This window comes from Lepisosteus oculatus, chromosome 29 (assembly GCF_040954835.1).
Source record: "Lepisosteus oculatus isolate fLepOcu1 chromosome 29, fLepOcu1.hap2, whole genome shotgun sequence".
NCBI lineage: Eukaryota > Metazoa > Chordata > Actinopteri > Semionotiformes > Lepisosteidae > Lepisosteus > Lepisosteus oculatus.
The window spans coordinates 1,458,537-1,486,354 of NC_090724.1; the positions used below are offsets into that span (position 1 = coordinate 1,458,537).

The 27,818-nt window shown below is 45.1% G+C and overlaps 2 protein-coding genes and 1 non-coding gene across 4 annotated transcripts in view; 2 read left to right on the top strand and 1 right to left on the bottom strand.

Annotated features, from left to right (window-relative positions):
* The window catches only part of apc2 (APC regulator of WNT signaling pathway 2), a 35,345-nt gene extending 31,689 nt beyond the window's left edge, over positions 1-3,656 (bottom strand). The window contains exon 1 of one of the 2 annotated variants that reach the window (XM_069186173.1): positions 3,477-3,656. In XM_069186173.1, the coding sequence (XP_069042274.1) occupies positions 3,477-3,530 (54 nt within the window). In that variant the 5' untranslated portion in view covers positions 3,531-3,656. The remainder of the gene's footprint in view (positions 1-3,476) is intronic. The other variant, XM_069186174.1, reaches the window with a different exon arrangement.
* A 6,510-nt stretch (positions 3,657-10,166) lies between these two features.
* On the top strand, positions 10,167-26,411 carry diras1a (DIRAS family, GTP-binding RAS-like 1a). Its single transcript, XM_015365522.2, has 2 exons — positions 10,167-10,384; positions 25,705-26,411. The coding sequence occupies exon 2, from the start codon at positions 25,763-25,765 to the stop codon at positions 26,357-26,359; it is 597 nt and encodes a 198-aa protein (XP_015221008.1). The 5' UTR covers positions 10,167-10,384; positions 25,705-25,762; the 3' UTR covers positions 26,360-26,411.
* On the top strand, positions 13,473-13,580 carry LOC138225602 (U6 spliceosomal RNA). Its single transcript, XR_011184061.1, has one exon. It is a non-coding gene; the product is annotated as a U6 spliceosomal RNA (small nuclear RNA).
* Positions 26,412-27,818: the final 1,407 nt, after the last annotated feature.

Here is a 27,818-nt window from a genome sequence, read left to right on the forward strand (position 1 = left end):
TGTGGCACGTGTGATCTGTGTCCCTGAGAGGACAGCGATGGACTCTGATGGGCACATTCTGGTTCAAGGCAGCAACACTAACCACTCTGCTACCACACCTGCCTATAGTTTTACCACTGGTGTGCAAAACAACAAAAAAAGCAGCACTAACAAAAACGTAAAATTAGAGAAAGAACAAACCTAAATCTGATGTGAGAAAAGCTGTTGACTGGAGAGACTGACAAAAACAAGAAACACAATGTGACAATTTGGCACAAAAGGTATCGCTTGGAGTAGCCAAGTGTAGGGAGTGGTGATAAAAGTCTCTGGATTAGGGCTCGGTGTCCTGGGTGGGACACGGTTGTCACTCCTTTGATCACGTTACTTCACTCAGAACACCCACGTGGTAGAAATGGAAGTTTTAGGAGAAAGCTTCCACTTAATAAGTCCATAGTAAAAAATTACTTTCAAGAAAGGATTTCGGTTTCAGAGCAGATGCCTCTTGCCTGCTGTGTTAATGGCCTCCATCCAAGACCACAGAGTGGCCCTTGGGCTCCTTCGGGAAACTGCTGAAAGAACAAATCTTTCCCGACTTTGAACACTCCCAAGCTTGGCCACAGGAAGCCACAAGTGCGCCATCTATTGGGAGGCCAATGACAAAACCCAGACATCGACCTTCAGATTGGTTCTGCCTGAGCTCCCAGTGAACCGCTTAAGCAGATAGTTCGCTGAATTACATCATTGTGGAGATCATTAGGAATGATGACCTGAACAGCTTTTCACCTTTGAACCAAATTCATCATCCAGACTCAAGCTGGTTGACAGACTGACATTTTAGTTCAGGTGAAGACCTCACACCTGAAGAAGGCTCCACGACAGAAAAGTTGTGTTTTCTTTCTTCTCTTTTCAGCATGGAATAAACCTATTACTTGTTCCTTTGCAGACTGACATTTTGCTTACTTTGTTCTTTTTGAATGTCCACTAGACATTCTACAGAGAGTTCTACACTCAAGCAAAGATTTTTGGGTAAAATAAGACCTGAATGCACTGATTTTAGGTCAACATTTGGACTAATTAAAGCTTTGAATGTGAATGCAGGGCCAAAAATAACACCAAGTTTTCTAACTTCACTCGAGGGTTTCATTTCAGCACCATCAACAGCAACACTGAAATCAGCAAATTTGCGTAACCAATAAGTTTAATCCCAGTCTTGTCACAGTTCAGCTAATGAAAGTTCTCTTCCACCCATATCTTAACAGCAGGCGAGGAGTTGGAAAGTGTAGGAGATGCACAGCCATAATCAAGTTAGTTTGCAAGTTAATATGAGCACAGTAGTTAACACATAGGAGCCAACACATATGAACTCAACAGCACTGGTCCAAGCACAGCACCTTGTGGAACACCATTAGTAACTGGAAAAAGATGAAAAACAATCCAGAATTACGAAATGTCTCCAGTTAGGCAAACAGGAACAAAACCAATACAGTGAAATTTGAGTAAAATGGCATGACTGACTATATCAAAAGCTACACTTTATAATGAGAGCCCCTGAGTCAGAAACCTCCCTCAACAAGGGCTGTTTCGTGCTGTATCTGAGTCTAAACCCCAGCAGATACCACTTGAACAGCTCATGCAACTGAGCTACAGCGTCCCCCACTCTGCTACTGAAATTACAAAATAGAAACAGGACAGTACTCAGCATTTTAGTTTTTTATACAGCACCTGAAGAGCTGGGTCAACACATTGCCACCTGGAACTCAATAATAACCTTATTCAGGTTGCTAAGGGTCAACTTGGATTGAAAACCTGCAAACACACTGGCACTGCGAGGCCAGGATTGGACAGCCCTGTATTAGGGTTCAGGCATGTTGTATTGCTGGTGGGAAAAGGGACTATAGGATTACTGCAGCCCTTCTCCATTAGACTGCAATATGAGGAGGATCTCAAGAGCTTTCCTTTCAGATACAGTATATGATGCTGTTTCCTAGCCTGTAACTGGACAGGCAGCTTTGTCCCACCTTCCTTCTCGGGTTTGGTGGTTTACCAAGTGGAAGAAGGAGCATAAGAGAAGATAATATTTTAGTAGGGGCAAGAGCAGAAGTCATTTACATTGGCCTCTTCTTATAAAAAGCAACAGAAGCCGCAAACAAAACAGACTGAGCTTGACCAGACGGAGCATTTCTTTTTCCGTCAACCAGGCTACTTGGTTTAATCAAATTCAGGCAGTATTACTAAGCGATGGAGAGACAGCCAAGTCCAGCACAGCCTTACGACCCGAAATGCCCAGCGCGATTGCTTGTAGTTGTGCAGTATGTCGGAAACGGCCACATCCCTTGAAATAACCAAGTTTAACCTGAATCCACAAGAAACCGAAGTATTTCAAAGCGGATACGAAACAGTCTGTAGCCGTGCCTTCGGGAGATGCTGCATGTCTATTGACACTTGCAAAGGGTAAGGTACAGCAGATACCACAGGTTAACCAAGAAAACGGACTTCTCACGGTAAGCTTCGCTTTATTTCACACGGATACACAAACCGACATATACATATACTGCACGTACTGCACATACTGTACACCTCTACACAAAGAGCACACATATTTACTAAAAAATATGTAGTTAAGTGGAAGGGTGCGGGGATTATCCCAAAACTCCGTAAATGTAAAATATTGAACAGAGCAGAAATTAGAGGATCAATTAGAGCATTGGAGTATCACCATCCTACAGGAAATCCTATTAAAAACTTAAATCTGTCTTTAAGAATCGATGTTATATTCTTGCAGTATAGCTTTGCACAGTGAGTTAATACAGGGCAGTCAAGTGTAATAACGCATTGTGTGTACAGGCAAATACACAATCGTTTTACCCAACAGCTTTTCTTACCTTAAATGCCAATGCTAATATTTAATCCGTAAGACAGTAAAACACACACAGAATAATTTTAATAAATGCTATAAAGCACAGACCAAACCCCAAATCGCCGCTCTCACGGAGATGCTAAAATGGCAGTTATCGTAATTGAACCTTTGATTTTAAAAATGCCATCCGCTCTCTCCGAGAGGACGAGGTTCCAGCGAAAACAGGTGCAGCGGATTGCTCAGCACTGACCTTGCACACCTGACCGCCTCACGCCACACCAGAAATGCGGGTTTGAATCAATAAAAAAAATAACAAACAACGATTTACAATGACACTGTCGTTTTCCCTTTGTTCGGGACGGAAACAAATCAAAGGGGAAAATAACAAATTCTCCCGAGACATCACTGTCACATCACCACCGCCGCTGTTACAGCCCCAGACTGTAGCTCTGCTTAATATTCGAGTCAGGATCTAAGGACGATGATGCCCCGAAGCGCACAGGCATTTTAAACCCCCCATCTTTATTTTAACGCGCAGCACCGCTGTGTTTTTTTCCGAAACAGATAAGCAAGCATAACTGTACAAAAGGCGCCGTCGATGTCGGTCTTGCCTGTATTTTCGTACTGTGTAATTGCTCACCTCATTTCCGAAGAGCGCGGACTGGAGTAGGGCGTGGAGCCAGTGCAAGCCCATGAAGGTCTGAAGGATGCTGTCCGCTCCCTCCGTCGCGCAAGGATGCTGTGCTGCTCTCCGCCTGTATCCCTGCGCCTGCCTCCTCTCGCTCTGCCGGAGGGCTGGGCCGAGTCGACGCCAGGGACGCGATGCTGCGCCTCACCACCGGGGGGCTCTGTTCCTGAAAGTCATTCTGCTTGTGCGCTTCTCGTCATACCGACGCTTGGCAATTACGCGCGTACAATACTGTATGTGGCGGGACGGTAAAATTGGACTTTACAAAATATTTTTATCCACAGTTTATGTCACACAAAGCTATAGCGCTGCCAGGCCCTGCCAATTAGCGGCTTGCGCGCATTTAATGTGACTTAGTAACCTGTACGGTGACTCTTCTTTTTTGATATTTTGTCCCCACGTCTTAAAGACTTCGGCAAAGTCTGTCAAATGTTGTTAGGTTGTATAGTAGTGGCTGGCGGCTTTAACGCCGGACAGTTATACATTTATTTACACACCCTAGTGAAAATGTCTATGATTCCGTTTGTATTTACGTGTAATAATATGTCATTTAAAGCCTCCCGCCACATCTGGTTAATATCAATCTATACAGCCCAGGCAGATTCACCTTGAATTATTATAATACAGTACAGCCAGTAAAGACAGAGTTGTGAGATGTGTTATTTTGGGACAGCCTGTTGTCTACTATAGCACCTTACTGCTCAGTTTCTATTACGTTGTGCAACGTGTCTTCCAGTTCCCTGTAACCCAGGTACATACACAGGGCGTCAACAGCTGCACGTAATTGAATCAGTAATATCATTCCCAGGTTGCAGGACAGGTTGGCAGCGAATGAGTGTTTCAATTCTCAAGATGCAACACAGTTTCGTCATATGAATAATACAGCTCACTTTAGTTGCTCTCACAATGTCAGTCCAAAAGTGTTCATAATCCTAAAACGTGCCTTTCCTTTGATTCAGAGCTTATTATTATGCAGATCAAGTACAATCCTGAACTTTGAAATCAAAGGACTGAATTTGTTATTTACAGGGGCTGCTATCTGCCAACCACATGACACCATTTCAGAGTGATATTTACATAAAGCGCGGGGTTTGAAGAAGAGCCAAGAACTGATTGCTGTATTGTCTGCGGCACAGGGCCATGGAAAATAATTAGGCAGCAAACTGATCTCTAATGGGTAGTCCGCTGTCATGGCCCAGCTCCTGTTAGATCTGTCTGTTTGAAGTGAGCACCTGCAGTGACTGGTTTCTCCCAGCATGTTGCGAGTGCTGAACACCAAATTATGTCTTTTCTTCAGAGAAATATAGGGAAATGTGTTGTTTTAGGCACTGCTGGGGTCTTTATGTACTTTAATGGGCACATCAGCAGGTTCTGACTGTCACCATATAATTACTGGAAGAGAAAGTTAGTTTCTTCTTCAGTGTCAGAAGAATTAAGCCATTTTAGTTTTAATAAATATAAGTCCAAAATAGGGGCACATGTTGGCGCAGTGTTCGGCATTTCTTCTTTTCAATTCTGAGGCCCAGGGTTCAGTCCCAAACCCTCCCATGTGTTTAGCTGAAGGTACTCCCAGTGTAAGAGGCTCTTACTCTGTCTGAGCTTTTATTTCCCCTTGTTAGTCCTGATTGTCCTTGTTACCACACCTGAAGAAGGCTCCACGGCCGAAACGTTGTGTTCTCTTTCTTCTTTTTTTCAGCATGGAATAAACCTATTACTTGTTCCTTTGCAGCCTACGCATGCTGACGCAGCTACCCACCTGAACTACTACCATATTTACAGAAATATGTCTGTAATTTGTACACAGCGATGCTTCCATTTCATTAAAATTGGGCTTTACACATTGCAAACGCGGTCCGTTTATTGCAGATATCATTTACTCAGTATTATTTACCCGATATGTAAATAAGTCAGCAGGCATACTTATGTATTTAATATTAATGACGCGTTCCAATCGTCATCTCATGAACTAGAAATCGGACTATGATTTTGATTTGACTTTAAAACTCAAAATTTCAACTTCTTTAGTATATAGAATCAACTGGTTTTACAAGACTGGTCCATATTGTAACGCAACGGGGGCTCAGGCGGGCGCCCTTGCCGAATTAGGTCGGCCCCCCACTGCCGGGGGCTCGAACCGGAGACTCCCGCGTCTCTCTGCAGCGACCCAGCCCAGTAGCTGTAGTCCTGCTATCACAGGGAAGGGCGGTGACATCACCTGCTCTGGTACGCCGGCTCTTACACAGTGCCTGTCGGCCGTAAGCGTTACAATATATAACCTTGCCTCCTACACTACCATATATATATATATCACGTTCGCTATTCTTTCCACCGTCGGCATGTGCGTTCAGCGCTTCAGGGGTGTAGATCTGCATTTCCTTACATGGCCACAAGAGGGAGACGTGCATTCATAAATCCTTTCTGTTTGGCCGGTGGCGCGGGAGATAACACTGTGAGTAATGTCTTCCATGCACTGAGAGAAAGTACAGGGGCAATACTGCATCACATGAATGTTCAAGGCAGCGTTTAAATGACACTTTGAACAGTATCTCTGTTAGGTCGGTGGTCTCAATAGGTGTTTTTAAATAAATCTAAAGTTCAAGTAAAGTAGCACTAATGCAGCCATCTCTCGCCTGTAAAAAGAGAGCAGCCATTTTAAAAAGACTATAAATAACTGACCTTTAAGGCAACACTTGTATCCACTAGTCATGGAATAACTTGTGCTATATAGTTACAATTTATCACATTTATTTAGGTATTGCACATTTAAATTACAGCACTTCTGAATAATTGAAGAATGGCATTTTAAGATATATTCTCATTTACTTGTTCATTTCCATAAGTGATGTATAATGTCTAGTGATACATTTTACCATTCCAAAGATGGTCTCACTATGACCAAGCGGTCTCAGGACAGCACTGGTAAAGCACCGCAGATTAGAGTGAATCCAATCACAGCACAAGACTAACAACATTACCTCACCCACGTGGACACGAACACAACACAAACTGGAACGCTACTGTACTGGGCTCTAAAAAGACAATACACACTAGCTGTGTATCTGATCAGGGTAAAAGTCAGTAAAGAGAAACAAACCCTGACAAAGCTCAGGCTCAGTGACATACAAAACTGGACACAGGGAGACCTGGCTCCCCAGAGAGGACAGGCTGTGCTCCCACTGCCAGCGGGGAGAAACAGAGACAAAGGTGCATTTCCTACTGCACTGTGAGAAATACTCTGATTGGATATTCTTCCCTAAAGCAATAAATCTAATCTCAGAATTCCTACACCTGCCAAAATGAGAACAGCTTTCAATCGTGCTGGGAGAGGGAGGAGGAAATTCGATAGAGCTGCAGGCTGAGGAACAGACAGTGAGACTCTCAGACAACGTTTTTATTGTACGTGTCCTTAAATGTATCGCTAAATTTGACCGCTTTGGCAACCCTGCCGTTTATCAGTCATGCCAAAGAGGCTTCTTGAATTTGTAGAGCCACAGCCTTTACAGCTCGAGCTGGTGGCAGAGCCCCCTTTCAGAGAGAGTTCTCTCAGTCCAAGCCATATCAACGCACAGACCACACCTCTCGTCAGGATGTGCTCATTACCTCGTCTTTTTCCATGGCCTTTTAATTTCCTCAATATTGATATTCACTGGAAAGCCTAAGGGAGGAAGGTCTTATACCTCTATATGTTGCTGCAGCTCTTTCCGATGGCAAAGTACACTAATTTGCCTTGCAAGTGAGGAGTGGGCACCATGAGTTATTAATGGCCCGGGCAAGATTGTGAAAGAGGAATTACAGCAGCCACTATACTGCCTGAGTCATTTTTATATTACAGAACTCTTAACCAGAGTCCAGCCAGGACATTGAAGTAAACTCCCTTAATCCACAGTGTTCTGTTGGGTCTTCAATCTGTAGAGCTAGACACTTGGGACCTTGCCAGAACATCTCACCTAAATGCTGGTACCCCTCACTGTTCAGTGCCCCCTGTCTCTGCTCCACAGGAAAGCAGAAGCCTTATTTTTCTCCATTGTGTTTCTCTGAGAATGGTCACGCCTTGTCAGTTCGTGCCTCTGAAGAGACGAGGCTGCAGCTGGGGTGTCGCTGGTTTGGAAAACAAAGTGGCAAGAATTGGAGAAATCCAGCTTGATGATGCTGACTGACTCAATAAACTGAGCCCAGTGCTTCCTGTCCATTTGACCTAGCTAGAAGACCTCCAGGGAGGTCATGACCTTTGCTTTAACAGTACCAGACCTTTGCCTCTGACATGCCCCTGAAGAATTCCCAAGATGCACTGTGTGCCCTGTCCGTTCACTGGAGCTGACATTCCATCTTCTTCCTTTGTGATCACACTTTCCTTTGAACATGTTTAAAAGTTTATTTTTCAGCTTCAATTATTAATTTAAACTTCATATTCATATTCATTCATATCCCAACATGTAGCTCATATTACACTGTTTTGTATATTTTCAAGGATTTTCTTCCAGGGCAGAGTACAACTGCAATGTGCCGCACAAAGCCCAAGACGCCTGGAAGCACTCTTATTGGAAAAATTATATTCTAGACAACAAGGCAACAAATCTGGTCTACTTGAAGCTGTTAATCCTTTTCCCTTGGTAAAGCACCCTTCCCTTACTTTATCAGTAATAATCATATCTGGTCTAAAAAATGCCACCAAAAGTACCTTTTTTACAGCTCCTGCAGCAATAAAAACTGCACTGTACTGTGACAGCTGGTGAAATGCGTAGCAAGGAGAACATCAGCATCCAAAGTAAAAACAGTAAAGAAAGTTCCCGACAAGGATATTATACAGATGTGACTATAATCTTGTTCATACGAAGCCCAAGATGTTGGTGATCACGTGACCCTGCAGCTACAGAGATGTGCCCCCACCCCACCAGGCTCACATGTCCTCTGTCGCCACTCAGTTCACAGGGTCAGGGCCCCACCCCTGACTGTGTACACAACGGTGGATATGCCTGGGTTTCACAAGGATCCAAGGAGGTAAAGCCGCATTGTTTCAAGCTCATTTTACACTAAGAACGGCCAATATTTGGAAGAATTATGCACCACTCACGTTTTGAAGAATACTCCAGGTCTGTGTATTCGATTAGATTAGGATGAACACTGTAACAGGCAGGCTGATTAATTTCAGCAGTCAATGCTGTTCTGTGCTCCCTGGTACACAAGACACAGAAGCAACAGCAGACAAGCGCTTTTTCACACGGAAGAGCTGGCCAGAGGTGAGGTAAGATGATCAGGACACAACAATCATGTGTGGTGCTACTAACTGACTCATGGTGTGTGGGGTCACAGACCAACTGGAGATTACGCAGTATTTAAATAACTAGGCCAAAGTGGACTAAGCTTCAGAAAAGCATGCTATATGGTAAGAACAGTATAACATGCAGACTCCATACAGAATGCACCCAGGCTCCCTACTCCTCTGTGTTGCCTGTGTGAGTTTGTGTAAGGGTCTGTCCACTATGTCTGTCTGCTGGAGAAACGAATTATGGGAGCTTCCATCGATACAAGGTTTGAAAAATAAGCTTTTCTCTTGCTGACATTTTTGAACAATCAGTATGTCAAGGTGACACTTTCTCTTTTTATTATTTTCACTTTTCGGAAACAACGAATTTGTTGTGCAGACTTGCCGTCCGGAGTCTCCCTGTGCAATCCGCTTCGCGCGCAGATCGGAGACGGGAGCCGAGCCTCGGCTCTGGGGCTGGAGGAGTGACTGGTGACGGTCCCGCACGTCTACCTGGCAGGCGAGTGCGGCCAGAGCACCTGAGCCGGGCCAGAGTGACTCTGCCGCAGCCTGGAGCCAGTGATGGCAGGAGGGCGGAGGGGCGGAACTGTTTGTGACGCTACATTGATATACACCTGTCTGTGTTCAGGGCCGGACGTCAAGCTGCATCAGTGCAGACAAAATGCGTATTCTCACTTGCTTAGTACATCCCACACGGATAACTGACCTACATGTTCCGGTCTTCAAACGTGGTTTTGGTCAGTGGCTGCGTCAATACATCTGCCTCCTGTGGAACATGAAATATCCTGATCTCTTTCCCTGACATTTCTTGTCGCTGTAGTGAAAAAAAAAACGAATTCTGCCCAAGTCCTTCGGGAAGGAGTTGTTAAGTACATTTTTGAAAAAGTAACTATTACTAGACACAAATCTACTGGTGGGTTACAAATTGTATTTAAACTTTACCCTTCCCAGGAGTGTTACAGGTTTGCTGGAATATCTGGAGGTGCGCAATTGACCACTCAGCGCATAATAAATGAGGTTATAATGTTGTAATGCAGTACTTTCGCTTGCTTGGTAAATACATCATTGGAAATGTTTTTTATTTTGTGTGTGTGTGCACAGAACGTCTACGAAACGTATTGATCTTTTGTGGGGTTTATTAACAATCTTTGTTGCGGTGTCGTTAATGGGTTACGCGTTCAAGTCTCAATCTCCATGATTCGGTCTGAGGCGTGGCCTTTCTGCCTCGCCCTGTGAAATCTGGCTTTCATTTAAATTAATAATAGGGTAAGTTAAAGGGAAGTCAGGAATAAAACGTTAGTACGTCATAACGTTAGAAGAGCAATTGGTTTTAGTTTTTGAAGATCGAGGCAGCGGTGGGGGGGTCGCTGTTTTTCGGAGCGGCAGTCATCTGCGTCAGTACTCAGTGAGGAGCGAGCGGGCTGGCCGAACAAAGGCGCCTCCTATGTTTGGTATCGGGGGTTTCAAATCGGAGAAAACAGAAACTGCAGTCAAGGTCCGTGATTACAGGACTACATCAGCAATAAGAATCCACTAAGATGATCTAAAGGGATTGTGCATCCATTCGTTCGCAGATACGAGAGGCAGACGGCTCAGGGTAAGCAGAATTCCCTCGTTCTTACGTGTTTGCATTCCACCCGAGAGGCTGTGGTGCCCTGGCATACCGAACAGAATAGCGATAGTGCCGTCGGACACGCGTCCTCCTGCCCGGTGATGCCGTTTTCGCTCACTTCCCCTGGCGCCAAGGTATGGTGGTCTTATAGATGTGTCTTGTTGTGAAACGGTCCCCCGGACGCTCTGTTGGTGCCGGTGGGAAATGAGCAGCGCTGAATATTGAGTAAGCGGAGGAGCCGACAGCTGTGTGAATACGGCACAGCTGTGATCAGGTGAGGCTTTATGAATGAAGATCAGCGAGACGCCGGGAGAATGTGCAGGCGGGCGGCGTGCGCTGCTTTCTGTGGGTCTGCAGGCAGCAGGAGTGTCATTTGTTTGTTTTTTTTCCTTCTGTCTGGTGAAATATGAAGGCTATTACAAATACCGACGGCTACATCAGAATTAGCAGGTTTTTTAAATGGGTCTTTTTTTGGTTCGGTTCCTGCGTGACGTGTAGACTAATTGAGAGTGTCACAATGCTGCGGGGCTGGTAGCCGGTTAGTTTGGGGGTGTTTTCGGTTTTTAAATGTCTTTCGGAGGAAGGACGCATTCTTTCACAGTGAAATTCACAGAAGATGCTTCCAGCAGCATGTTTTTTTTTTTTTTTTTACGCGTAGCAGTGTGCGTGTAGCGGCTTGCAATGGAAGGACCAGGGACTGCTCCGTTGAGAATGTGCCGGCTCGCTCTTGTGCCCTGCGTGTGACGAGGATGCTCTGTGTGATTTCGCTGGGCTCGAGAAGGGATTGAGACACGCGAAGGAAGGGCTAGATTTAGTCAACCGGGCTGTGAAGGCAGCGGGCGCTGTTAATTCCAGTGATTTGGGCTGGGAGTTGTGGTTAAAATCTCGTCAGCACTGTGTAATTAACGCGCAGAAACATGTCACAATCAAACACGCGTAAACTTTGCCCCGCTTCGTGGGTGTAGGCAAACGTCACGCCATACAGTTCGGCATCCATTGAGGCCACGTTTATGTTGTATAAGAACCATTATACTGTGGCCGTGTGCGAATATACAGCACTTGTATGTTCATCGTCGTTTCCCTGAAGCGACCTGAGTATTGCTGTATACGCTGTCATGTCATCACATTTAATTGACAGTGCAAGGCAGAAGCGCTCATGTTAGTTGTGTTGTAAATAGAACCGGAATCAAGACGTTCCAATTATTTTCGTGCACGCTGCAGAAAACACGTGATTTTTGCTTCTCAGAAGCCTTTTCTCCGCCTTACATTCGCCAGAACGCATAGCGGCATGTATTCATTCCCAAGTTCGGGGCGCGTTTGTGGGGGCTGATGTGTCGTGTTATATAACACGGTGACAACAATTGTAGGGCATAAGGGGGGGTGTTGAAAACAAGCCCGGGAATGAGGAGGAGAGGCTGTGATCCCGTCGCATCCACCATCTGCGTTGGGGAACTGGGGCGAGACTCGCTCGTTGTCCGTGGGAAGAAGTGGAGCCGAAGGGGGGGAAATGAGTTTATTCCCTCACGAAAATGTCATTTTAGAGGCTAAGCAAACAAAGCCCCGCGTTTTAATCTGCCATCAGCCTTAATGGCTTAGAAAACGTCGTACATGCCTCCTCGCTTCGACACCAGTGCTGATGCTTGTACCGGGCTAGGAGCGCGGAGGGCGCTCAGCTGCGGAACAGTTCCGCAGTGATCGGAGGCGCTCACTGTGGTCGTGAATACAGATTCACATGAGTGGACAGCTTGTACCCCACACCTGGCTTCTGCCGATCCTTTAGATATCGAGAGCACGTGGTAATTCAATGCCGATTTTACCTTCGTCACCCCCAAAAAACTGATTCCAAATAATTGAGGAGTCCCAGCCTTTGATCAAATTCGGGATTTGCGGAGCTGTGCGGTCCTGGCTCTGCTGCTGTCTCATGTCTTTCTGAGTATCCAACACAGGATGTTGTGGCAGGGTGTCTTTCTCTATTCAGGGAGACACTGTTTTCCCCTGAGATTGCTTTTTAGATTGCAGCGTTGTCCCAAAATTGACTTCGTCGTCCATTCCTTTTTCTGCTATAGAGCCATCTCCTTTTTCTCTGATGGCCTTCACTTTTCAGAGACCGCCCTGTTTTCTCCATTTAATTCCCTCCCTCAGTGAATCCTTACAATGCAAGTTTAAAACTGCAGATTTGTTTTAACACTGACGTGAGGGGATCACTAGCAATACTGTGTCAAGAAGTACTTTCTTTTGAAATGTCTTTAATTGGCCCTGTCTTGTACATTTTGCGCATTACAAAGCTGTGTCCAGCGATCTATAAATCCAGCCCTGTTGGGGTTAATTCTCTTTATTGTAATAGGCAATAAGTTTGGAAGAGATCTTTAATGAGCCATAGTTTTTATCTGTACATTTTTATTACTTTGCAGATATCAGCCCACAAAGCCAGGGAAACAACATATTGACATGAATAAAAAAGGTGACATCTTTGGACAAGAACACACATTTCTTTCATAATTATGTACCATATTGTAGCACAGAGAGAGACCTGACTAGTTTACATTTCAGGTGAGTAGAATACATACTGTAGATCCAGGGTTGTTTGCAGTGAGGGTTGTCATAAAATACTTGGCTCTTGGCTTGATATTGATTCTTAATATCTACTCCCTATTTGTATTCCTTATTCCTGTTTGCTTTGGATTCCACTGCATCTTAAGAGGATACTAACGTGAGAGATGTTATAGAAGAGAAGAGGTTTTGGTTCTGTTTGGTCCTTCTTGACTAGTTGTTTGACAGTTATTTTATCAATCTAAAGAAACTGATCGGTCTTTTCCTGACGGATCACAGGAAATTAACTGCAACACCATAGCTGGAAAGTTTGTTGCAGACACCCATTGCCCTTTGTGTAAAGAAGGACCTCACATTTCAATTGGAACGATACAGAGAAGTCTCTGCCGCAAAGTCCACTGCCATCTTAACCTTCAAAAATTCGGGCCTTGACAAACACTGCCAAGTCTGAATAGTCAGCTACTTATGACAAAGGCGTGAAGAGTGCCGTGGCACATATACGGCCAGTCGGCCCCCATTAGCTGTGCTTGCTTCGGCAGCACATATACTAAAAATTGGAACGATACAGAGAAGATTAGCATGGGCCCTGTGCAAGGTTGACATGCAAATTCGTGAAGCGTTCCATATTTTGGAGCTCGCTTCTTAGGTAGTAAAGGGCTGGAATGAAGTTTCTAGGCCTCTGCTCTCGGGCTGTGTGAGGAAAACTCTACTTGATCAGAGCAAGATTGAGATAAAAAAAAAAAAAAAACTTGTGTTCTAAAGTCACGTTTGGGGGGAGATGTCTTAGTTCAAGAGAAGACATGATCCCCAAGCACTGAAACAGAGAAAGTGGATTGAACTCAAAATTATTCATCTTTACCCCCTTAACATTGGGGCTCCGCACCTGACTCTGTACTGGATATCTCTCTTTTTAGCTGGATATGACTGATTAGCAGGGCACTTGATTGACAGGTAACCGAGACCAGCTTCTGTTGCTCTTTCTGTGGAGGTTCTGTTAAACAGAACTTTCTAAAGGTTGAAAGGAAATTCCATTATTTTGGCCACTGGCCAGTTTGGTTTACTGTGCTCACATGAACAGGTTTTCCTGCTTTCTCATTACCAGTACTTTATTACCGGTGTCGCTGTTTATGATACAAAAGGTGCAGAAAAGCAGGAGTTCTGACTCAGAAAATCACCAAACCAGTGCATTGTGTGACACTTAAGGAGCATTGCAGATTTGGCAATGTTGCTGTAGGGAACTAGGCCTGTTTCTAGGTGCCAGTTGTCAATGGCACCCCACAGGTAATAACAGATTGGCCCCATTATTCCTGTAGGGAAGGAAAACGGTTCCTGACAGATCCAAATTATTGAGCTGCAGTGTAATCTTAGTGAAGCCAGGCAATGTGAGCTACATCTGACGTCATGTGTGCTAGGTTGATTTGCACTACAGCTCTTATATTGCATTCATGCAGTTGAAAGGCTCTGATTGAAGGGTTAGTTTCAGGAACACCTGCTGATCCTCAGTCCCCCCAGTGTGCCAATGAATCCTGCATTCCAGCTTTGAAGAACAAAGGGGAATAATGTGTTCTGTGCTGAATAAAACTAACTCTGGTGCCACATTTTTTTATATATGATGGGTGTTTACATCATTAACTCCAGTTCCTGTGAGCTTGAAAAGTCTGAGGTGCTTGGGAGTGAGTAATGCTTGGGCTCTCATCTGTAATGAACACAGGTCTAGTGCATTGCTCCACCACCACTGCTACACACTGCGCTCTTCTTACAACATCGCCATGAGCAGCACTTGTGAGAAGCTGCACATTAGCAGTAGAATATCGGGAAAGTTCAGCAAATACATCTCAGAGCAAACTTCCATAACTGACGTGGCAGGGTCTAAAGTGCACAGTCTCGGCACTGCGGGCAAGCCCCAGCACAGACTGCACACTGTATCTAATGGGCTTCGTGTTTAGATGAACTAAATTGCTCTGGATGGCAAATTTGCATTCAGATTTCATTGCATCTCTGGGCTCTTTTAGCAAACTCTTTGAGAGGCTTCACCGAGAGGGCGGCACAGGGTGGATGGATTTGTGGAGTTACTAGTGGGCTGACTAATCCTAGCCCACTTTTGGTGGCACTCAGCCAGTTTCACCAATTCTGTACATGGTGCTACAGTCGCAAGTCCTAGAAAGCCGGGATCTTTACTGTAATTCTTAACCTTCCTGTCATCAGCATGCACTCTTCCCATGAGCACCTTCTGCTGCTGTGTGTTCCAAGAGCCAAAGCCTCAGTCCTCCTTCTGAGAGGATCGATGCCATGCCTACAGACTGAGCAAGCTTCATTTTCCTGTGTGGGCAGTGCTGTAGATTAATGGCTGGCTGACATTTTGGCCTCTGCCTCTGTAAGTGTGGTATGAGATCGTCAGGTCTCAAGAGAAACATTATGGTGAATAACCAGGGAATAATGGATTAGTGGCAGGTCAGGTGAAGTTACAGGGTGATTTAACAAAGTCAGCCCCACAACCTTCCTCAATGGTAGAAGCAGAAAGACCTCAACACACCATAGTAATTAGAGTGCTGTTATCTTCAGGAGACTAGGATTCATTAACAGGCTTGCAGCTTAATAACCATCAATAATGCAAAATTAATTTTAAGGTGAATTAATAGAGAGCTGATATAGATGGTGCTATGAGATTTATATAAATCTTCAACAAGCAGCCCCTAAGATTTCTAGGTGTGTTTAATTACATGATCACAAAAAAGAGTGACTCATCCTGAGTGTCTCCAATGAGCTTTTAGAAGCAGGCGAACAATAGCCCGAACATGTTTCTGTTCCCTTGTTTGTTTCGAACGTTTGCACTTTAGTAATAATACTTAGTAATAATAGTCCGGTGGGAATATCTTTCTGCAGTTTTCCTTTGTGTCACACAATGAGTACCAATTCAGGATGCCCGGTTTTCCATAATAAATGTCTGCACACCTTTTGCACAAAAATGGGTTGTCAATATTAACAATATTGTAGCTTTTTGTTAAGCAACATTTTCTTCTGACCAAGGAAAGAGTGTCCCAGTCTGCCACAGAATTCTATGGTGAGCTGAAATACCTTGATGTCTAATTAAAGATGCGAAAGGTGCTAATGAAATTATTAGTGGAGCAATTTACAATCGGCAGCCCCAGCCCAGCCATCACGTCTCTGGCAGGTGGGAGGAAGCAGCCAAACCCAGGAAAAATAAAGGATCCCAGTGAGAACACAGACAGACATTCCAGGCTGGAATTTAACCCTGGAACCCAGAGCAGTCAGGCAGCAGTGCTCACCGGCTTGCTACCATTCCCTCCTGACAAGTCTGAATGATGCCTAATCCTATTGCAAAGAGCAGCAGATTAGGAATGATGAAAACAAGCATTAAATAAAACGTAGCGTGGGACATTCATGAGGAACCTGCGGGGCACAAAAGCAGTTAAAAGGTGTGATTGGTATGACAGCTCTGGCCTCTGCATCATTGATGCTGTCATTCCTTATTAATTGCAGATGTCTCACTTGTGTGTTTGTATGGACATTGTTTGGATTCCAGCAAAGTTACTGTAAGGTTTTTCAAAATATTTAAAGCTCCTGTCCATCTAGATGGTATGATACCGCGATATAGTAGGAGAGGTTTTTCTAGTCTTTCTGATAAACGTGGAGTTTGTAGATCAGTGATATAAAGCCCTGATCCTGGAGGGCTGCAGTGAACCAGTTTGTAGTCCTCAATGCATAAAGACCTGGAAGTGATAATAAAGATCCATTAAGTGAACAACTGATTCAGATTGAGTCATTAAGAGTCCAGGGTGGGATGAAAACCACAAGACATGGCAGCTCTCCAGGTCCAGAGGTACACAGCAGGGCTGATCTGAAAATCGAAGGACCTTTCAAGCAAGTGCTTGTCGCAATGAGGGGTGGAAGACTGCATGTGTTGGCAGCCGTCTGCTCAAACGTGTTTGCTCTGAGTGCACTGTGATGAGCAGAACCTCTCTGTATTTATACTGCCACCCAAGGGCACTGACACACGTCTTTAACTTCCTTTTGCTTCTGGCAAAAACAAAATTAATATTTTGCTCTTGATCCATGAAGGACATCATGAAAAAAAAACTGTCCTTTAATAACTGTTTTCTTATTGTGGGGCTTGAGGGGTTCCAGCTGAGTTCTCAAGAACTTAATTGATCAGTGATTGGCTGATCAATTAAGCCCCTTGGCAAAAATCAAGGGGTGGCCTAGGATCTAGACCGGCATTGAGATTTTCTATTAACTGATTCGCCATAAAATATCCTTGACTGTATAGCACACACCTGTGTCTGGCTAAGGAGTCTGCTGGGAGTCTCCTTTTGCAGGAGGACAGTTTTATAGAGGTTGATTGTCTGGACACCATCTGAGTTGGAAGACAGGTAGTCTGATTGCACTGGTGAACAGATGTCAGCTAAGCATCAATGCAAGCTCACGGCATAGGCTTGATAGACAGCTTGATAGGCTGTCTGACCTTGCCTAAAAAAACAATAGATACTCCAGCCTGCTGCTGGAAATCAGTGGGTAAGCATTAAAAAAACAGCAAAAGATAAATATTTAACTTAACACAAAACAGGTGACACTGTATAATCAGAGTGTCACCCCAGAAGAGCTTGTAATGCACTGAATGGAATCTGCAGGTTAAGATCTGGAAACTGAATTCTCTCCACTTGATTCTGAAGAAACCAGGGTCTCTGTTTGAAGGTCCTCCCACTGGTGAGCTGGGGCTGGGGACCTCTTCACTGCAGGGCAGTCTGTTGACAAACAAGAAGAGAACCGATATGCTTATTGTTCAAAATGTAAAGAAATCAACCAGCCACAGAGCTGCTAATACAATTCTACATCCACCCACCCATTTTCTGTCCATGCAATTCCATACAATTCAGGGTCGCGGGGGAGTTGGAGCCTAAACTGGCAAGCAACGGGCACGAAGCAGGATAATATCTTGGATGGGACGCAGGTCTATCACAGGACAATTTTACAAATCCTATCTTGGAAATAACACTAATTCTTTTTGCATTAATTTAGTGCATCCCAAATGACCCCAAAGCGTTTTACATGTAACGGTGGACCCAGTTCATCTACCACTGAAGAGAGGCCCCGTCTGGGTGACACAACAGCCATTCTACACCAGCACTTCCACTGGACAGGGGAGGAGTGTGCAGTTGCTTCAATGAGTGAATTTAAACCTGCTCCCACTGGCTTTGTAGTTTACCCTCTGCTCTTCGTGCTCTGCGCTGAACTACACAGCAGAGGTTACATTCTCGGGCCTGTCAGTCATGTTCGGGATTGTGAAGAACCCAGGATAGATTTGAAGATCTCAGCAGAAGCTAGATGTCCAGGGTCAGATGCATTAGTATTGATTTCTGGTATAATCCAGTGCCAGGCAAGAAAAAAACAGCTCAACTAGAAAAAGAGAAATTCATCAAGCTGACAAGAGAATTAAGAACATGTTAACTATTAGCAGAAACTCCAAAATGCTACAGACAGAATTGTGTAAGATCTGAGTTGTGTAAGATACTCTGCTGTTGTTAGTGTTTTGTGTATTGGATATTGTGGTAGGTTGTGATTATTTGTGTTAAATGAAGAATAATTATTCAGGATGGACGGAAAATTGATTTGATTCTTAACATGAAAACATGCATCCTGGGACCCTATTGGTGAATCTGTAGCTAAAACTATCCAAATGTGGAATGGATGCTGCTCTCCTCCTAGGTGTCTTGATGGTTCTCATTTCTTGATTTTGCACCTTGGTGCTGTTCAAGTCCCCATCTACCAGCGTGTCCTGTCTCTGGGGTGAGGAGATGTTTCATCTTGGCTGACTGTAACGAGGGCTTGAGTCCAGTGAGTGGACACATATTCCTGTCGGGTTAGACTCCGTCTCCCCCGCGACCCTGCATTGGAAGAAGTGGTTAATAAAGGTGGCACAACGTTTCCTTTAAAGATAGCTGATTTTACTGTTTAATGGTAGAGTGGAGAATCACTCGTCAATAGACACGTCTAATATAAGTGAAGAGGTCTTGAATACATCCATTTACTAAAGCAAGAACATTTCAATGAAAAGGCCACCTGAGATGACGACTTTCATTTACATTTATGTCCTCTGTCAAGTCTGAGTCCTGGCATCCAAATTGCATCTGCTGAATGAGCTGCGTATGCCATATGGTACTGTACCTCCCTGGCAAACACAGCCTAAATTAGATGCAATACCGAACTGAGTGATTACATGATAAGCCATGCTGCAAAAATAGCATGAGCATTTTTCACAACAGCAAGTGCCTACATTAATATACTGTAGGTGTCATTTCATTGTTCATTTCCAATTCCCCAAAATAATCTGTAATGAGAGGCTTGTAATGCACCCTGGGTTCTCTAAATGTAGGAGTGATGGAGGAGCAAAAATGGAGTTGCTGTTTTTTTTTCTGGTGTCCCAAATTGCATATTACTTTTTCTCACAACTTCTCTCCCGATGATCCACACAGAACACATGTCATGAAAAAAGAACCTTCTGCAAAGCATTCTGCACTAGTAGGAAGAACTTGCAGGGGGGGTATATGTGTAACACTACACTGTAGATTGTTAGCCTGGTGCTACATTGAAGGGATTCCTCTGAGGATAACCGCTTCTGTGTGTCGTGTGTTTGGTGTCCCTTTAAGGCGGTTAAGAAGAACAAAGGGGAATCACGACCGGGTTTTGTGCTCTTGGCAAGCAGAACCTGACAAATTCGGTTTGTTATTTTAATAAGGGTGGCAGGGGAGGGAGGAAGAGAGGGTCTTTTAATCAGGGGACGAGGCTGATTAGCGCACTGAAATAGCCCATGTTGTCATTTTCGGCTTGGTGGCATTTGGCTCCCACGCACTGTGTGGAATTAACGGCCTTTGACACCCGGTATGCAGATGTGTGCCCAGGGTCCGTGCTGGGATGAGCTGGGAAGCAGCAGGGTGTGTGCGGGGAGGCGCAGTTCTTTCAGCTGTGGGCGCTGCCAGCCTAACCCTCTCTTAACATGGCTTTGGGTGGCCAGCGCTCAATCTGCTGCCGGCAAGGGTAAAGCAGCTCGTTAGGTCTGCCTGTAACTACACTGAAATATTCAGGAACTAACCCTGACTTTGTGGGGTGATGACCAGTTCTAGAATCTATTTGTTTTTTTACAGCACAGAGAAAAGGCAGGAATGAGTTAGAGTGATCCACAGCAGGGGTTTTATTCCTACCAGCTGCCGAACCGTCTAATATCGCCACCCAGGTCTTAATGCACTGATATTTTTCCCCAAATCATTTACTTTTAATGTAAGTACAGCTGCTCAATATGAGCAAAACTGCTGTTTATTGCTTTGTTTATACCTGGAAATGGAAAAGTATTTCAATTTTTGTCCAAAAAAAACATGTGCTTTTTTGTTGATAACCTTTGTTTGAAATATTCTGGGTGGAGCCTTTAAGAATAAAGCCCTTGAGGTCAAATTAGGAACACAGTTCACCACTCTTTAGAAGTGCACTTGATCAAATGGGTGAGAAAAATCACAGCCCCTTTGTGCTGGTTCGGAGGGGAGAGGCAAGGCTGAGGGAAGTTACAAAGAGTAAAACAACTGTAGGCAGGTCGTCACGGTAACCGCAGTGCTCTTAAGGAAGTTGCCGTGTCGTTCCCCCAAACCTCTGCTGAGCTCTGCTCTCTTTTCCTCGGCACTGACTGACAGTCTCTGATGGACTTGCCCTTCGGAGCTGTTTCCATAGCAACCAGAGAAATCCCAGAGTTACAGTATAGAAAAAAAAACACTGAACAGAGAAACCCCAGAGATGAGCAGAGAGAACACGCACAAGCACAGCGAGACTGCCTCGGTCACACAGGCAAGGCGCTGTGAGAGGCCTTGCATCTTTCAAGAAAGAAAAGAAAATTCCGTACCAGATTACTGTAACCTTCCCCTCCGCACCGGAGAGCTTTCCTCTTGTGACAAGAAATATATGGCATCGTACAGTTTATATGACACAATTCCAGAGCGTGACTCTTATGTGTTTTAATCCTTCCACTCCCACAGATAAACTTCATCAGCTTCCGGATAAGAGAAGCTGAGCCTCTTGTGGGTTTTCTAAAAAAAAGGCTCTCTGATCCAGCCATTGCCCATGGAAATACTATTAATAATTAGAATTTAAAGCACACACATACATTCCAGCTGGCATTTACGTTGGTCATCATGAATCAGCAGGGGTCATCTATAAATTAACTGGAAACTAGAATTAAAATCAATGATATATCATTAGCTTAGTCATCTCTCAACAGGACCTCTCTTTGGAAAGCCAGTGCCAGATTTCCGCCTGATTTCTCTTTATTGTTGTTCTAAAAAGACATGAAGGGATTTTTATAAACTGACTAACTCAGCTTGTGAGGACTGTATCGCTAATAGAAGCAAGCATTGAGCCTCTGGTTCCATTTCTTTTTTAATGACCACAGAGAGTCAGGACCTTGGTTTTACATATCCTCTGAAGGACAGCACCTTTTTACAGTCTCGTGTCCCCATCACTATACTGGGACATTAGGACCCACATAGACTGCAGGGTGAGCGCCCCCTACTGGCCCCACTAACACCTCTTCCAGCAGCAGCCTCAGCTTTCCCAGGAGGTCCCCCATCCAGGCACTGGCCAGGCTCACACCTGCTGAGCTCCAGTGGGCTGCCAGTTGTGATTTTTGGAAATTAATAACTTTCAGTATTTGTAATACTTTGCAATAAGTTTAATTACAATAATAATTATTTTAATAATAATGCTACCTACATTCGAATAATTTGTAAAATATGGTAATTGACATCGATATATTCTCTTATATAGCCTCATAGTTCTCATTCCGTACGATTAGAATCCAATGACTTGGCCCCCTGCGACACTTTACTGGGTATTTGTTTTAGTTCTGCTCAGTGTGCAGTGAGTATTTTTCCACAATCAAAACGTTCATCTTGAAAAGTAACCACAAAGATCCAAAGGATTTGCAAGTCTTATCTGTGAATGCAGCACATATGAAGTATACAATTGCCTATCTCACGAGGAAACAGGGATTTCTTAATCCAAGATGGGTTACTGTTGTTGTACCCCTATGGCAGCAACCTTACTGTTAGATGTGCAAACTTCCCCAATTTCAATGTATTATCCAAAACCTTGGTCAGTGAATTGTTCCTGCCATTTCTGTGGATATTCTTTCGTATACATAATAGACATAAAATTAAACATAAAATGTAAGTGACTGCTATGTCTAGTGACCAGATTTGTTGACGATCAGGTAGGTTTGCTAAAACCACTGATTGGTGAGGTTAGCATGCTGAAACTTCAGACTAGGGTGGTGCACTGGCAGTCACCAGCGTCTTGGTGCCGAGGCCTGGCCCGTCTGTGGGGATTGTGGGGATTGTGCATGTTCCTACAGTTGTGCCTTGGTCTGCTCCCTCCTCCAGATGCCATGCTTGAAGCAGCTTGTGCCCTCTGGTTCGTGTTTCACTGTTTCTGAAGACGTCTACTGGGAGGACCAGGGTAGACTACGCATGAAGTAACCGATCTATACTGGGGCACGGAGCTCTGATCTGCCTTTTATTAAAGGCTCTTATTTCAGCCAAAAGGTCAAGTAACAGTTTTAAAAAAAGTGCTGCTGTAGAGTACTGCATTTTCAGAATTTGTGCATAGCATTGGGAATTGAGAAGCAGTGAAGCATTTTTTTTCTTTTTGAAATCTACAGCAATAATAAAGCATAAGTAGGCGTTTCTATCCATAGTAGCTTACAGAAGCTAAAACTGGCATCAATAAATGCTTCCACAATCGCTTTACAACAGGAGTTGGATTTAACAGCTCATCTGGAGGATGGAGCTTGAGGAGATGCAGCTACCTGCTCACATACTGTAGGCTGATACACCACGAGTCCACCGGAAGCCTTCTGATGCCACCCCCTGACTTGAGGTGCGTGTCAGATCTTGTAGAAGACCCTATGGGATGCAGTAAGAGCTGAAGAAAACAGGAGGCGTGGTAAAAAGGAACACACAGGGGTTTAATAGTGCACAAAATAATAGTGACAGTCCGTGAGACAGTGTACGGGGAAGACAAAACGGCATCCAAATCCAAACCGGTCCAAGGGCAGGTCAAAGCACGGTCCGAAAGTCCAACTGGAAATCCATCCTGGGACGCGACAAAGTTAAAATCCCCGGGAGGGGGGAGCACACGGACAAACGAAACATGGAGGTCCAAGGGTGACGGGGCGAGATCCTCCAGACCCCGGGCTCAGGGAGCGGGAGGTGTCGGGGATGAGGCCTATGCCCTCAGGAGACGGACGTAGGGTTTCCTGGTGCCAGGCGGGCCTCGCGACATCTTACCCTAATGATGAGCCCCGAGGACTGGAGGAGCTGGTCTTTAAATAATATCACTAAAAGGGTACACCTGGAGAGCTAAATGACACGAACAATAATGAGAGCAGTGGAGCGCCCTCTAGGGAGGGATGTCGGGCGTGACAAGTACTGCTGCCTGAAAAAGACTTGCACTTGCACTGCTTATCCTGACTTTAAAATCAGATTGTGCTTGATTGTCCTTGGCACTAGATCCCTTGGACACACTGTTTCAATAGCGTCCATTGTTCTTATAAAACGTGAGGGCCTGGCTAGGGAGCAGTGACCACAGGAAAACCATCGCTCCATTTTGTAACCACTTCTTCCACCTCAGGAACCTGGGGGAGCTGGAGGCTGTCCTGCAAAGCAACGGGAACAAGTCGGGGTACCCTGTCCCTGGGAGGGATGTCCCTCCATTGCTGAACAGCCACACCAACACACCCGGGACACACACACTCGGGACACACACTCAGGACTGCCTGGCTTGCCACTTCGACAGTCTGGGCATTTGAGTGGGCATTTACTTGCATGCCCAGCCCATGCTGTGACACGAAACAACTTCCATTCAATCCAGGCACGCTCGAGGAATGTGCGATCGTTTGCTTTTTTATCGCAGTTCAGGGGAAGCTCCAGCAACTCGGGTCACTGCGGGGTTAAAACTGAGCCAACGGGCCTTTCCTCCTCCTCGGCACCTTGACGGTGGCGGCCGTGTGGTGTGTCGAACTCCCCCGAGAGCCCCGGCCCCCCGGGCCCTTGAGGGAGACGGCCTCGGCTCGCGCCCTCGCAAGATGGATGACTTGCTGATGGGGCCTGACCGTTCTGCTGACAGCAGCAGCGAGCAGCCGGTCGCAGTGAAGGCCTCTGCTGAGCCTTTATCTTGGTGATTTAGGAGTTGGCAAGGTGCACCATACTCCCTGCAGGTTTCAACAACACACACATAATGACATTCTGAAAGGGATACTGTGGTGCTCATAGTCACATACACACTACCTTGCATGCCTTCTTGGCTATAAATCGTGCTGGCAGGGCGATTCGCAGTATCGCACTTACATACAGTATGTGATTGTTCTTCCACGCCTATTTGACTATTCGCACGCTAGCGCAGAGCACATGGCACAACACCGAGTGCAAAACAAAGATGGCACAACCACAACTGGTGTTCGGTCTCTTGTTCCTGGGCATCCGACAGGTCCTGGCCAAGAACCTCATGCAGAAGGCTGAAATGGTTCAAATGATTCAGGTTTGGGTCCGTCTTAGGGATGACTTGTTTTGGCTGGTCACCATGTGTGTCTGTGTGTGGTGTATTTAAATATATATATTAATAAAAATGTCCACTCAATGACTTAAGAAAGTGAGCAATAACTGGAGCTATCGATGAAGTACTAAGCAATACAACATGCTAGTTACTTTAATAGAGGGCTGATCGTTTCCAAGCTGGTCTGTGAGACTGTGGCACCTGGGCTGCTGCTCTGTGTGAAACTGGTGCCGCAGGCAGCAACAGCTCTGAAGTTCCATTGATCCCTGGAGCCTCCTGGGTTTTGTACAGATTAATGATAATCAATCCGGGCCGCAATTTTTTAAAAGGAGTCAGAGGATGGGATTTACTTGTAAGGCACATTTATCTAGATGTTTCCCCACCACAGGGGGTTAGAGAGGGACTGGTATCGGAAGGAACAAAAGCAGTGATAGATTAGAAGTACACAAATTAAAGCAAAATCTATGAAAAAGAAACAAACATTTGTCATAATTAACATAATTAAAAGTATATAAGAAAAGTAAAATACAATATATAACTATGGTATATTGCTATGGAAAAATAAATCTACATAAATATATCAGGTTGAGATGAAGTATAGCAGACATGTCTGAAAAGCATTAGCTGAGAACTTCATGTGTATTTTTCTCAAAACTCACATACAGCTTTAATGGTTTCATTGTCTCTCTGTGTGAATTTGAAAGCTAAAAAAAGACTGAATCCCTGTTGTGTTTATTATGAGAATCCTTCTGTTGGTGCAATCTGTAGCAGACAGGCGAGTGGTGATATTACCAGAGCCCCAGTGACACTCAGGGATGTGGATAAGGTGCAGTCTGTTCAGTCCGAGTAAACTATAATAAAGTCTTTGTTAACCGAGTTCTCTTCAGTAGAACGTCCTTCAACATGCTTGTGTTGCACTTAATTGTATATGTTCCGATTGTTTCTTTTGTGTTTCTTGGGTGCTATCAATTCACACACTTCAACAGCACAATAAAATATAACCCCTCCCCCTCCTCCCTTCATTTCCCTTACACTGGGGACCTGTCTGCTTATAAGTAAGACAACATGAGGTTTCTAACATACCTCAGGAGACCAGTGTACGAGCCAACATATATTGACAACCACGTGTTTTTGTGTTTGCTTTGTAGGCCTGAATTAAAAGACGAAACCAGACGAAAAAGAAGAGATAGAGGACAAAGGCTCGACATGCCAGAGCAGAGCAACGACTACCGGGTGGTGGTGTTTGGGGCAGGGGGTGTGGGCAAGAGCTCGTTAGTGCTGCGTTTCGTCAAGGGGACCTTCCGCGACACCTACATCCCCACCATCGAGGACACCTACCGCCAGGTGATCAGCTGTGACAAGAGCGTCTGCACCCTGCAGATCACCGACACCACGGGCAGCCACCAGTTCCCCGCCATGCAGCGCCTCTCCATCTCCAAGGGCCACGCCTTCATCCTGGTCTACTCCATCACCAGCCGCCAGTCTCTGGAGGAGCTGAAGCCCATCTACCAGCAGGTCCTGCAGATCAAGGGCAGCGTGGAGAACATCCCCGTCATGCTGGTGGGCAACAAGTGCGACGAGACCCAGCGGGAGGTCGAGACCAAGGAAGGGGAGGCCCAGGCGGCCGCGTGGAAGTGCGCCTTCATGGAGACCTCGGCGAAGATGAACTACAACGTCAAGGAGCTCTTCCAGGAGCTGCTCAACCTGGAGAAGAAGAGGAACATGAGCCTCAACATTGACGGCAAGCGCTCCAGCAAGCAGAAGCGGGCGGACAAGATCAAGGGGAAGTGCAGCATCATGTAGGCCGCGTTGGAGACCGACAGAGAGATCGGGAGGCTAGCGGAGTGGGGGTGGGGCTGGGGGGGAGGGGGTCAGGGGAGGGGAGGAGAAAGCACAAGGGGTCTCTGAGAAAATAACATGCCCTGCGCCTGTCCCAGCAGCAACGCCCCAACCCTGGCATGAACCTGGAATGAAGAAGACACGTTAGACACATCTATCACGCATTCCACTCCATAGCTATCCCTTCCAGAAGATGACTTAGAGGGAATGGGGGAAAGCAGTAAAGGGACAGGAGCTGCATGTCTCATGGAGTTTACGGAGGATATGTGAACGGGAGTCATTTTGCAGTGCCGCCTCCTATTCCTTCTTCCTCATGCATCCTGCCTCCCCCTCCGGGGCCACCTCATCCTCATTCCCCCACACGAATCCAGAATCTTGCAGTCTCTCCCTGCAAGTGCGAAGGATGGGAAGAAAGAGAAAAGGAGGCCACAGGACAGAGATCTTCCTTTTGCAGGGAAAAGAAAAGAAATTTCCTCCCTACAGTGGAGAACATCAACCTGCTCAAGGTCCGTATCTAGAAAGTGAGCCCAAGGCCCCCTGGTTTGGACATCATTGGAGGCCTTAACATTAAAACACAATTGGTCAGAGATTCCAGATTTGGAGGATCAGAATGGGACATTTCCCAGTTGTGAAAATATTTCCATTATGAAATCATTCCCAGCTGGTCCCTTTAATTTCCTGCTTAACTGCTTGTTTTTGTTCTGCCAGTCTTGGCTTTGTGTGTATCTAAATTAGGCATGTTGTTCACTAACTCACAATTACAATCCCCAACTATTTAAATGGGCCTAGTTGCACAAGGCTGTTCTATTTGGTGTTCCAGGGAGATGTAGAACAGTTGCAATGTGGTGCTGGACCAGGAACCACCTTGCAACCTAAAAGGATCACATCACTTTTCTCCATTACCTGTAAACCGAGTGGGTGGTTTGTAGATCAGGAATGACTTTTGCAGGACAGGGGAGAGTGTGATAAAAGCAGAATAAGGCCAAGCAGAAAATGTGTGTGTCCTCCTACCTATCTCAGGGGGATTGTGTCTCTAACAGAAAATTTAGTCAAAATCTGAATGAAGCTTCTTCAGTTTGCTAGTGTCCCTAACTACAGTGTTAAATCCATAGTCAAATACAAACCTCCAGATTAAGACATTATTTGCCTTATTGTATTGCTTGCTCTATAAATAATTAGAATAAAAGATAAAATATTCTCAAATGAGACCAGACCCTGTTGCAAAACACAGTTTAGGACTGAACGTGGTTCTTAGTGAGTAATCCAATTTATTTCTGCTTTATGGTGAGTGTTGTTGTTGGCATGAAATAATCTCAAAAGGTTTAGAAAATATTCTCAAGTACAGGTGATATAAATGTAGGAAGTTACAGATTATCTGGAACAAATATCTTGAGCCTTCAAGGGTTGAACAGATTATTTGATT